Source organism: Nesoenas mayeri (genome assembly GCF_963082525.1).
Source record: "Nesoenas mayeri genome assembly, chromosome: 8".
Lineage (NCBI taxonomy): Eukaryota > Metazoa > Chordata > Aves > Columbiformes > Columbidae > Nesoenas > Nesoenas mayeri.
In genome coordinates, this window is record NC_137554.1 from 19,208,563 (window position 1) to 19,221,464 (window position 12,902).

At 57.9% G+C, this 12,902-nt stretch overlaps 1 protein-coding gene across 1 annotated transcript; it reads right to left on the bottom strand.

Annotated features, from left to right (window-relative positions):
* Nucleotides 1–326: 326 nt before the first annotated feature.
* On the bottom strand, nucleotides 327–8,824 carry DDR2 (discoidin domain receptor tyrosine kinase 2; the record flags this gene model as incomplete). The annotated part of the gene is made up of 16 exons (XM_080349154.1): nucleotides 327–497; nucleotides 940–1,089; nucleotides 1,629–1,863; nucleotides 2,026–2,217; nucleotides 2,618–2,754; nucleotides 2,871–3,094; nucleotides 3,579–3,789; nucleotides 4,566–4,696; nucleotides 4,861–4,920; nucleotides 5,045–5,288; nucleotides 5,360–5,543; nucleotides 5,942–6,047; nucleotides 6,204–6,351; nucleotides 6,437–6,668; nucleotides 6,790–6,892; nucleotides 8,746–8,824. The coding sequence occupies 16 exons, from the start codon at nucleotides 8,822–8,824 to the stop codon at nucleotides 360–362; spliced, it is 2,574 nt and encodes an 857-aa protein (XP_080205280.1). The 3' UTR covers nucleotides 327–359.
* Nucleotides 8,825–12,902: the final 4,078 nt, after the last annotated feature.

Consider the following 12,902-nt stretch of genomic DNA (forward strand, 5'->3'; position numbering starts at 1 on the left):
AGCCAGAGCTTCCTCACCGACAAAGTCCGGCTGATGTTCTTCCCCTCCAACAGGGGGGGAGAAGCTGCTCTGTCCCAGTCATCATCACCGAGAACACGCTGCATCAATAAATAACCGTCGTCTCAGCTCATGTCGCTCCCAGGCATGGGTCAGCAAGTGAGCGGGAGCTCCGAGTCATCTCAAGCTGTAGCTCTCCTTGCTGCCCTCGGGGGTTTTTCTCTGAGGCTTCACTGTACAATTAGAACAAGACCAGCTGCCTGGGTTTTATTGCTAAGTCCAAGTGAAGTGGCTTCAGTTTGTGTATGGGGATCCTCTGAGGATGGGGTGGGACAGGGACTGGGCTGGGGAGAAGCAGAGGGTCATTCTTCACTGGCTGACTCCTGGAGAAGGCGGTGGATGTCCTGGAAGGAGGGACGATCTTTAGTGTCCCGTCTCCAGCAGCTGAGCATTAGCTTATAGACTGAGTCAGGGCAAAGTGCAGGCTGGGGAAGGTAGGTCTTCAAAACAAAAGGCAAAGATGACAAAGGGAGAGAGTTACTGGCACAGAAACCAAAATGCAAACTGCTCTGAGGGAGCCCATTTCTCTGTGCACTGGGGCAGGGGGCTGTGCTGCTGTGTGTCCAGGGGCAAGGGCGCCCCAGACAGCATGGTGAGGGGGCTGAGGACAGCAGTTCATGCCTCCCAGCCTGACTAGAGGCTGAAAAGGGGTCAGTGGGCAAGTGGTGCATTGGACTGTGTGAAGTACCGGGTTTTCCATACCGGGCCCTTCACCAGGACTCCTTCCCAGGGGATTCCTGCTCCGTAACCTCGCCATAGGCAAGCTCCCTATCTGGTCACCTTAAAACCTTTTCCCAGGTGCCCTGGTGTCCCATGCGCACCGCTGCCTGTCCCATCCCGTCCCATCCCATCCCATCCCATCCCATCCCATCCCATCCCTACCTGCCGGCCTTGGTCCCGGAAAAACTCGCCGGTATTTTCAATGACCTGCTCGTCAGACAACTGGGAGTAGGGCTGCTCCCGGCAGAGGGTGAAAGTCTCCCACAATGTCACACCAAATGCCCACACGTCACTGGCTGTTGTGAACTTGCCCTGACGGAAGGGAGCGGAGCAGGGTTGGTTATGGGCATTACCCCATCCTGCTTTATAAGCCCCCATGTGCCTGGGGTTCAAAACTTCTTTCTGGATGCCTCAGCTTCTAGATCTGGGCCCAGAGCAGGACTTGGTCCCACAGACCTACTCTCTGCCTGAAGTCAGAGCCTGGTGAGCTCCAGGTCCAGCTTGCAGAGACAGCTCTGAGATCTGGGGCTCAGTAAGGACCCAGCTCCCTGCAAAGATAAAACCTAACCCTGCTCCCTCTTCCAGGTCTGACCATAGCCAGGAGGGGTTGTCAAGCATCCTGCTCAAAGGTTGGGCACCGGGTTGCCGAAGATCACCATAGTTTCCCCGCCCCCATCCCACCTCAAAAAGGTGCTACTGCTCCTGCCTCCTCCTGCTCCCATGGCTGCATGCCTCACCCCAAAGCTGGGCTCCAGGGAGGATGGACTTCTCCATCCCTTCTTCACTCCCCAGCCCGAGGAGAAGAGGCTGTGAGCAGCCCCAGGACCCTCTCAGTGCCCACTAGACCATACCAGCAGGATGCTCTCCCAGGACATCCAACGGATGGGGAGCACCGCCCGCCCCTGGATGCGGTAGTAGTCCCCACTGTAGAGGTTCCTGCTCATGCCAAAGTCAGCTATCTTGATGGTGTACTGCTTCCCCACCAGGCAGTTGCGCGTGGCCAGGTCTCGGTGCACAAAATTCAAGGAGGAGAGGTACTTCATGCCAGAGGCGATCTGGGTGGCCATGAACCGCAGGTCACTGTAGCTGCCAAGGAGGGACATGGGAGGACTGAGGCACCAGGAAGGGTGGTAGCCATGAGGGCACGGCCCCAAGTGGGACACAGCCCTGAGTGGGACGATCTGCAGCCAGGAGGGATGAGTGGAGCAGGCACCCCTGCCTGTCACTGCCCATCCCAGGCAGCACTACCTGATGGTGGGTGCATGGCCAGCGGGGGGGCTGTCTGCCTGCTGGCGGGACAGGAACTGGTTGAGGTCTCCATTCTCCATGTACTCGGTGATCATGCACAGTGGGTCATCTGTGATGCACACCGCCAGCAGCCGGATGATGTTGGGGTCCTTCAGCCGCGACATGATCTTGATTTCCTTCAGAAAATCATTCCTTTCCGGAACAGAAACCACATGGATCGGATAGACAGACCCAGAGGGGCATGGAGGCATGGAACGGCTGAGCATGCCACCTGTCTGCCCGAGGGAGCCATGAGTCCCTTCCACTGGGACTAGGGGCCGTGAAGGGGAGGCCAGGCTAATCTGCACATGGCTGTGGGGTGGACTCAGCAGGCAGATGGGGCACTGGGGAGCAGGTTAGAACCAAAAAGGACCAAGGGTCCCAAACTGCAGCAGCCCAGCATCCCCAAATGGCTCGGACACGCTTGGTGCAGCCGTGAGGACCACACACCTGGCTGTCAGAGGCAGGGGACACTTTGCAAGCATCCCAGCTCTCCTGGGAGCTCTGCATGGTGGGTCATACCAGGGTGCATGCACCCTCTTTGGTGCCCTACCTGGCGTTCTTGTTGGCATCTGCTCGCAGCATCTTCACAGCCACCAGCACAGGACGGTTGGAGCTGGTGTCCAAGCCCTCCAGGGCAAAGTCCTTGCCCGTGAACTTCTCCATCCCCTCCACTTCGCAGAGGTGAACCTAGAGGGGAGCAACAGGCACCATTACCTCTGCTCACTGATGGTGTCCCCTGGCACCCATCAACAAGGAGGAGCCTTGCTCAAGCCCTGCTCCAAGCAAGTTCAGCTCCAACTCACCTCCCCAAACTGGCCTTCCCCCAGCTTCTCCTTGAAGGTCAGCAGCTTCCTGGGGAACTCCTCAACAGCCACGTCCTTGCCAGAGAGCAGGTCCATGGTGAGGGCTGGCACCGAGTAGGTGTTGCCACCCGTCACTCCCTGCAGGTTCACGATGTCAGCCTCAGCGTAGTGGGGGACACCTTCGGGGACGCTGGCCTGGGATGGCTTCACAGGGCCACTGCAGGCTGTGGGGAGACAGTGGGGCCAGCCCTGCTGTGGGTGTCCTCCTCTCAGCTCCCCTCATGCTCTAGCTACTGGCTTATCTGTCCCTGTCCTCCCCAGAGCCCCTGCGCTGCCTCAGCATGGCTGGGCTCCTGCAGCACCACAGACTGCTCCGCTCCTTCCCCATCACCAACAGATGCCCCAACCCAGCGCCAAGCACCAGTGAGCAGGGACCAGTGCCCGACCTCCAGATCACTGAGGAAGAGAGGCTGGAGCATCCCAACAATGGTGGTGGGGTCACAGTTCAGCCCAGCGTGGACACTGGTGATTGTTCTTGGTCAGAGGCTTTCTGTGAGCTTTGAGGGGGATGCGCCATAGATCATGCAACATTCCCCCCACCTCGCTGTGTCAAAATATTTGGAGGTTGGCCAAAAGTTTGGGCTGGGGCTGCACTGGGCTCAGTGCATGGTGGCTGGCTTCCAGCACGCAGGGTGTCCCAGCTCTCACCTGTCTCCTCCTCTCCCGGGGTGAACTCGGGCAGCTTGCGGATCAGGCGGGAGGGCTCTTGGTAGTCAGGGCCCAGGGGGAATATGCGGTCATAGGTGGAGCTGGACTCCTGCTCGCTGGAGGAGGTGGAGTGGTTGTGGTTGAACATGCTAGATTCACTGGGCAGGGAGAGGCTGACAGTCATTTCATCATCTAGCATCCTCCGTGATGCCTGTGAGAGAGGAGAGAGCTGGGACAGAGGGTCATAGAATCATAGGATGTCCTGAGTTCTAAGGGATCCACAAGGATCATAGAGTCAAACTCCTGTCCCTGTATAGGACAACACCACAATTCATACCATGTGTCTGAGCACATTGTCCAGTCTCTTCTTGAAAGATGCCTGCCTGGGGAGCCTGTTCCAGTGCTCCACCACCCTCTGGGTGAAGAATCTTTTCCTAATGTCCAGTCTAAACCTCCCCTGGCACATTTTCCTGACATTCCTTCGGGTTCTGTCATTGATTGCCAGAGAGAAGAGATCAGCGCACAGCACTGGCAGTTCAGGGTCTCCTGTGCTCCGTGGCACTGTGGCTGTGCCCACCCCAAGCCCCACACTCTGGTGTCCTGTCCCAGGGCTGCAGCAGCTGCCTGGGGAAGGTACTTGTCCTCATGTCCCCCCCTCTTTTCTACAGAGAAGAGTTTGGGTGCATCACCTCTGTGACTGCCCTCAGCTAGCCAGAGGCTGCAGTGAGACCCCCTTGGGCTTTTTTTCCCCAACCTAACTTTGGGACAGAGGAATGGACAAGCAGGCCAGGTCCCAAAGTCAATGTCCTGCTCAGCTGAATCCCTGTGCTTAGGAAACAGGTTGAAATCATAACCTTCCTGAGGAGGGGAAGGAAGCCTCAGCCTCTGCATGGCCTCTACTTTCCCTATGCTGAGCAACCAGAAGAACCTGCCCAGGACAAGCCCACTGTCCCAGGGCACTTTGCCAGCCACCCTGCCCTCACCCACCTTCTCCAGCATCTTCTGCCAGAACTGCCGCCACAGTATGATGACGATGATGGCCACCAGGATGAAGATGATTGCCACCAGGCACCCAATCAGGATGCGGGTGTTGCTGTCATCCATCTTGAGCGTGGGGTCTGGCAGGAGGAGGGGACACCAGGAACCAGTCACACTAGGGCAAGTGAAGAGCCCATGCCCCTTTCCTCCATAGGATGGGGCAGACCACCCCAGAGCATCACCTCACAGAGAGGTGACCCCAGCTCCTGCCCAGCTCGGGGTGATGTGCTTTTAGATACCTTACCTGTGGTGGGGACCACAGGCACCTCTGGAGGGGCCACCGAGTTGTTGTACATGGCTGCATCTGGCAAGGGAGAAGAGGAGGGCATCAGGGTGGGGAAGTGGGTGACTCACAGCCCCACTCCCTCCTCAAAACATCCCCACCCAGGAGGGACCAGTCCCTCTGCAGGGCTTATGGTGGCGGGTACCTGACTGGAAGGTGATTTCACTGAACATCATCCAGGCGTCAGCAAAGTAGTACTGACACTTGATGGCACTGGCCATGCGGTGGAGCAGGGGAACGGTGACGAAGCGGGCACTGGGGTTCACGTCGTCCAGCACCAGCACAGAGGAGACGGTGCTGGGCTCCCACTCGCTGGTGTCAGCACGGAAGTAGCACTGCACCTCCTTGAAGATCTTCACCCCTTTGGCGAACATGTTGTTGCAGTGGACCTGTGGGGCAGCCTGTCAGCGCGGACATGGCAGGGGATGGGGTCAGGGGACAGAGTGGGGGACACACGGACCTTCATAGCGGTGAAGTTCCTGATGCGGTCGAACTCGAAGGTGATCTCCACGTAGCCGCCTGTGGTGCTTTCGTTGCGCCAGCCCACGTAGTCGTAGCCCGGCCAAACATGGTACTCGTGGGTCTGCGTGAAGTCGTCCAGCCCTGACACCCCATCCGTCAGCTGGCCCAGGCCCTCCGTCATGCTGGCACGTGTGAGGGGGAAAGGAAACATGACGCTTGCCAACCTCCCAATCCTGCCAGCACCCAGCAGCACCCTCCCCAGCAGTTCCTCACAGCTCACGGGAAACTTATATGGAATTTTTTTTCCTTCTTGAGGTTCTCTCTGGAAAAGGCTGCAGGATGCTGAATATGCAGTACAGTTAGTGTATATCTAAGAGAAGGGCTGAGCATGCTGCCACCATCATGCTATCCCTGTCACCACGTGCAGCCTCCCAGCCCTGGCCATGTCTCCTGCTTCGGGGAGACCTGAAGTATTTGCTGTGCTGTGGATCAGCATGCCAGCCCGCAAACGCAGGAGTGAAACACCCCATCCACCCCTGCCCGGCACAGCACCGTGTGCGCAAGCCCACCTCGTCCTCACCTGTACCCAAATGCCCCATCGTACACCGAGTCATTCAGGTAGATGACAGTGCCACCGGGAAGGACGAGCTGCTGCCCAGCTGGTGCATTGTAGGACACCAGCCCATCTGTGGGGAGTGGAGGATGAGCAGCTGCCTGTGCCGTACATCCCTCTGCCAGTGAGCTCTGCCAGCCCCTGGTGGGACGGACGACCTCCAGAGAGATGGACACCCTCCAGCCAGGCTCTGGGGACATGGGGAAGGACACAGGACCCCACCACCCACCCAGCCAGACGCAGCCATACAGCTCCACGCGCAGGCAGACGTTCATGGAATGGTCAGTGACGGGGATGAAGCGGACAAAACGGGCGATAAGGGGCGGCTCCAAGTCCTTGAGGACAATGTCATAGGGATTGGTGTTTCCATCTAGCACCTGGGGAGAGGACAGAAGTGTGGTGGGGACAGGCAGGCACAGCCCCCCACTCGCCTCCCAGGGCAGCCCCTGCTCGCCTCCTCACATGCTTCCCATGCCGGTTCCTCCAGGAGATCCAGCGGGTGCCGTCCCGGCTGTAGTTGATCTTATACATGGGGGCAAATTCGTTGCCATGGCCCCCAGCGTGGCGGCCCTGGGTGCCCACCAGTGTGATGAAGTGCAGGGCGCGCAGGTCGATCTGCAGGAACTCCTTCAGGTCATCAGGCTCCACTGGGATCTCAGGGCACCAGGCACCATCACCATCCTCTGAGTCCAGCCTGTGAACCCAGAGCAGAAGAGACACTTGCAGGCAGCCAAAGCCAGCCCCATGACCCCCTTCTTCCCCTCTGTGTCAGCCCAGACCCTGCCACACTGTCGCAGGAGGATACCCACACTCACCGTCCATACTTGGCAGCTGTGGACTCGGACCACTGGCTGGAGGCTGAGATGTCCTCGTCGGGGATGTGCCCACCTGACATTCCCAAGGGGTACCGGCACACCGCTGCAATGAGATACAGCTGAGACACATGCTGGAATATGGCATGGCAGTGCCAGGGCACATCCACAGCACCATGGGCACCGCAGGCGCAGCGCTCTGCATCCCGATGGCTGATGAAGGGGGGATGAAGCACGAGGGGACAGTGCTGCACAGGCAGACACTTGCCCAGACAAATGGAGCCCTGGCCAGAAACGGGTGCCAGCCCAGCTGGAAATGAAGCTGGGAGCAAGGGGGTCCAGAGCTCTGGACCAGGCTGCTGGACGCACCTGGTCCCCATCCCTGGAGATCCTGCAGCCTGGCTGGCACGCATTTTGGCTGTGGCACCGGGAGAGCCTGTGGGCTGGCACTGCTGTCCCCATGCTCACTCTGTGGGCACCCAGAGGCTGCTCACCCAAACCCCCCCTGCAGCAACCTGTTCTCAGCAATGCCATCCTGCCATTCTCTCCACTTCTCTGGGGGAACAAGTGACACAGGCAGGCACTCACCCTCTCCGCTGGCCCCGTGGCTCCCATTGCCAGCCCTGCTCCTGCCCCGGCTGCCAGTGGAAAAGTACCCAGGGCTGCAGGCGGGCTGTGCCCCTGAGCGGCAGCCGGCTCCCCCGGCACCGCATCCACGCCACTTCCCAGGAGTTATTTTTTCACGCCTGGCTGCCAAGAGAGCTGCTGAAAGGCCGGCTTGTTTGGCCGTGTTTGCTGTCTGGCCACCGGCCCCAGCCCACACGGCTCCCCCCGCACACCGTCCCAATCAGATGCCCGCCCCGAGACGGCAGGGCCCGGGTGAGGATGAGGTGCTGGGGCTGCCTCCTGCCCCCGTGGCCTCTGCCTCGCCTGGTCCTGTGTCAGCACGAGCCTGCGTCCCAGCGTGTGGTGCTGCCTAGTAGCCTGCTCCCACCCCACAGGGACCACCGCCTGCATCTGACAGAGGGATGGGCACATCTTCAGCATGAGTATTATGACAGCGAGGAGCATCTTATCGTGTCTCCAGCCCTTCCACTTGCGATGTTCTGCAGAGTGCAGGTCCCACTAAACTCCCATTTAATTCTTGCTGACCATGGAGCCAGCCCAGCTCTTTTGCCTTAGATAATAACCATCCTAGCCAGGCAAAGCCAACACTATCAGCCCTGGATGGCTGTAAAATAAAAAGGATTTCTTCCCTAAGCCGCACGCAACCTCTGGGGAAGACCCAGCAAATTCTTCCCATGATAGAAGAAGCCTTTGAATGGACTTGTCACAGGGATGCCCCAGGGAAACCCCAACACGTGGAAGGAGCGTGGGCTCTGTGTCCACCCTTGCAGTGCAGGAGGGGGCTGAGCCCTGGAGAAAAAAACCATTTAAATACACTTCTCTCACTGATGTCTGGTGCAGTGTTGTGGTTTCTGAGCAGAAGCCAGGCACCTAGTCAAGCTGCTTTACTAAATTCAACCTTGGTTTTCTGCAAAACCGCCAAAGAAAGCAGGTCCCAGTGGCAGAAAACAATACCCAGTACCTTGCCTTCTGCATGCCACAGCCTCAAAACTGAGTGGGCTTGATGAGCCCCTGATGGAGAAGGGCCCCACTGAGAGGCAGCTGCAGCACTTTGCCTGTACCCCAACACCCCGCCAGCCCACATGTGCCAGGATGGGCTCCAATGGCACACAGAGGATGCTCTCTGGGTCACTGGCAGTGTCCAAGCCACATGCAGGACAGCAGAGTGCCCACATGGGCTTGGGGCCCATCACACGCTGCTCCCAGAGCTGGGAAAGTCCTGGAGATGCTGGAGCTGATGTGAGTCCAAGCTTGAACAACCTGGCAGGAGTACAGCCCAGGGACACACACACCTCACGGCTCTTGCACCCACCTGGTCCCTGTCTCACTTACCCGGGTTGACCTGTGCTCTTGCAGCCCATGGGACATGCAGCAGCAGCAGCAGCAGGGTTGGTCTGGGGGTGGCCAGCATGTCGGCTGTCCTGCGGAAACAGAGCCAGGATTCGTCATGCTGAGGCAGATGAGCTGCATGAAAATGCCAGTGCTGCATGGGGTGGCCAGCCAAGGACAGGAGGGCTTCCCCTGCATGAAACCCTGTGTCCCCACATCAGCCTTGGAGGAGGAGCAAAGCCCCAAGCCTCACATCTGTGATGGTGGCCCCAGGACCCACAGCATCACAGTGCTGTGACACCACAGGCCCAGCATAGACAGATAACATGGCTCTGCCATGTCCCTGGAGCCATCTGCATGGAAAGGCCACGGGACCCACACCAGCCTCCCAGGGCTCTGGCTGGGGCTGGCGCCATCCGGCTCCACTGACGGGCAGAAAGGCTCCAGCTGGGCCACCCGCCCTTGGATGGTTTTGAAAGCAAGATGTTGCACAACCTCATCGTATAACAAAATAATAGCACGTTGCAACACACGGTTTCCCTGCCTTCTGGCTCAGGAGGCATAATAGCAGATAATCGTCTGAGATTTACAGCATATTTATTGTGACAGTCCTCTGTGGTGTAGCGGATCTCAAGATGAGTGACATAGAAAGGTGTGACAGAGGGCACGGAGCCAGACTGCACTCGCTGCCTCTAGGGCAGCATGGGATGGGGCTGCGGAGGACCTGGGGGTCCTGGCAATGTGGCTCAGGTTGCAGCGAGAGAAGAAAAAGTGCCAGTGCTGGCCAGGCTCCTCAGAGCAGGGTGCAGCCCATGGCACCAGGGGATCCCCCCATCCCTGGGACGTGCTGTCCTCCAAGTCAGCACTGCCACCACAGTCACTTTGCAGGGCAGTGGCCATCACCCCAGCTCTGGCCAGCCCTTGGCTCCAGGAACCCCCAGAGCCCAAGCAGCTCCACTTGCACCCACACATCTCTGGGGAACCAGAGATGCACCAGGCGATGCACCAGGGACACCCCTAAATGTCATCAGTCCTGCCCCAGGCTCACTGGGCTACCCCTTCCCTTATTTGCCAAGGGGACATTTGGCCTCCTGGGACAGACCTTCACACAAGCACTGGATGCAGATTAGCCCTCTTTCTATTAAAAAAAAAAAGCTATTTTAATTTAGCTTACATATACATTAACCTTTACAGGAACAACTTACTAGCCTGGGGGTTAATGGGACCACAGCTCCTGGCTACACTTGAGTGGCAGGGTAAATCTCAGCCAAGTCCCACCATATCAGGGATGGCTGGGCTGACCGGCCCCAAGCTTGACCGACACCAGTGACCCCACAGGTGGGTGCCTGCTTGTGTTCCCACACCACACCGTGACCCGCAGCCTTGTTCCCACCACCAAGTGAAAGCCCAAACCCACCCTGAACCAGCTGCCACATGGCAGATATCCCCATCACGCAGAGCCCAGCTGAGAGGCGCTGGATACAGCCCTGCTTGGTGACAGAACCAGGGCTGAGGACAGCAAGAGCAAGGCAGGCTTGCTGTGGCCATGCCAGCACCCAAACAGAGCGCAAAGCCTGGGAGCTGCCACCCACACCCTGCTAGAGGGCCTCTGCACCCCACGCTGCACTGCTGGGTTCCCTGGGAGCTCTGCTAAACACCACCACCTCTGCAGGAAGAACAAATAAACACCTGGACTTAGAGTGATTTTTTTTCCCTTTTAATAATTTCCTTTTTAATAATTTTTTTTTTTGAAAAGCACATATATGGTTGCTTCCACACCCCCCCCCACACCGCTATTCACAGTTTAATTAGTTGCAACTAATTCGGCTGCAACTGAGAATTTCATCTGCATCCCTGAGAGGCATGCATGATGCGCCTCTGTTTGATGATGACCAGTTCCTCCAACATTAAAAGCTTAATTTCCTTCTGCATTCCGAAAAACATCCAGGGATATTTTTTCCCACTATTCTTGCAGACTGAGTAAACTCTTTAAACATCAGGATACCAGATGCCATGGTCTCCTGCAGGCAATGCATTTACGTTTAGTTTAATATAGGAAAATTATCCCCACACAGCCATTGTGAATAGCTCACCCCTCCTTGGTGGAGCAGGGCTGGGGGACAATGCAGGAGACGGTGACTCAGGTGTCATGGCTGGGGGCTAAGAGATGTATGGTCAAACCCGCTGAAAAGTATTGGCAACCCAACTGGAAATCATTTTTTGTTCCACCAGCCCTGCAAAAGGGATGGCTTCGCAACGTTTCGTCTGAAATTGTTTGCCGAAAACTTTCAATCACTGGAAATTTTTAGTGCAGAGAGCTTTTGGAGCTCCTCCCTGGTGGCGCCTGAGCTTTGGAGCTTCCCTTGACTGCCGTTTTGGTTTTTTTTGTTTTTGTTTTTGGTTTTTTTTTTGTCTCATTTGCCCTCTTTCTTATTCTACTGAAATCACCAGGGAAAGTTAGCAGGAAAAAATTAAATTCATACTTGTCCGAAGTCAAACCCCACACAAGCCGTGGTCCCTCTCACCCCCAATCCACTCCAGCTGGTGAGGTCCCCAGCTCGCTGCCCAGGTGGCTGCCACCATCCCCACCAGCACCAGAGGAGAATCATCTGCAGGGAGGGGGCTGGATGGCAACAGCCCTCATGCTCTGTGATCACAGAGTTTCATAACCTCAGGGCTCCTGTTGCAGAGACCCCATCCTGGCATGGGGCTGGGGGCTCCCTTCCCGCTGGGACGGTGATGGGTGGTACATGCTGAGGCCACGTCCCCGAGCAAGCAAGACTCTCCCTGTGACCCCAGGCCATGACCCAAAGCCACTGTGTTTTGGCAAGGGGGTTTGGGATGCCCATCCCAGCCGGCACTACAGCCCCCAGCATGCTGTGCCACTGGCACAGCCTTGGCGGGAGTGCAGTGCAGCATGTCGGGACCCGTAGTCCCCCTTCCCCGCCAAAAATGCCATTTTAGACCTTCTCAGGGCTGGATGTAGCCCCATTTTCTACAGCAGCAAGCATGTCCCCAGCCATGGGCTGGCCGGTTCAGCTGAGAGCATTGCAGCTGTACAGGGTGTGAGGAGCAGCCGGTGTGACCCGCAGATGTCTGCTGCCCTGGAGAGACCTGCCAGTGGCACAGCCCATGGCCATGGGACCTGGGGACACGGTCCTGTGGGTGCTGCACCCAGCAAGCACCCCGTCAGCTGAGAACTTGCAGCCCTGCTCTGTGCCACAGTGCACAGTGTCACCCTGCCGCGGTGCACGGCATCGCCTCGCCACGGTGCGGGGTTGGGAAACCACAAGGAGGTCCCCAGCACCAGGATGGGGGGCAGGATGCTGAGGAGCACCAAACTGGTGGCCATGTCCCCTCCCCAGTGTGACCTGGTGCCTGGCTGGGGGACCCTGGGGACAGCAGAGCCTCTCTGGCTGGCCAGCACCGCCGCCAGCTCTGCCAACAGACACATAGGCAGGAGCCAAGGAGGGACACCAGGAAACGCTGGCCTGGCATGAGACACGGGGGGGAAAACGCTGGCAGCGAAGGGAAAAATAGAGAGAAGGGGCCAAATGTTACCTCCCCAAGTGGGGACACTATCCTGCTGCTGCCCCAGCACCTTCCCAGGCAGACCCACACCCCAGCCCCTCTGCCTCAGCTCCGGCATGGAGCATGGCTGACTCCACGTCCCCCCAGAATCCCAAGCCAAGAGGTGACAAACGCCTCCCCGCACACCCAAGAGTGACTCACCGAAGCGAGGAGGTGATGGCGGGTGGGCTTCTCGCCCCTCGCCCGGGCTGGGGGAGCCAGGCGAGGAGCGAACTTCCCCGGGCTGATGCAAGATGCCTCTGGGAGCGCGTTTGCATTCTGCAGATTCCTGGGAGCCAGCCAGAAATCCCACAATCCTACATCTTGCACATTTGGTTTCAATTAGGGAGCGGAGAGGGGGAGCCAGTCACCAATCCAGGCTGGCTTTTCGGCGGAGGTTATTTTCCTCAGCCCGAGGGAATGTGCGCAAAGCTATAATTTACAGCAAAACCCATTCATAGTGCAAGAGAAAAAATAAAAAAAAAAAATCCCCATGGCCGGTGAGGGTACTTAAAGCAACAGGCATCGTTTTGCTTTCTGGCGCTCACCCTCGCAGCCATGGGACAGCACATGCTTCCAGCACCCTCCTC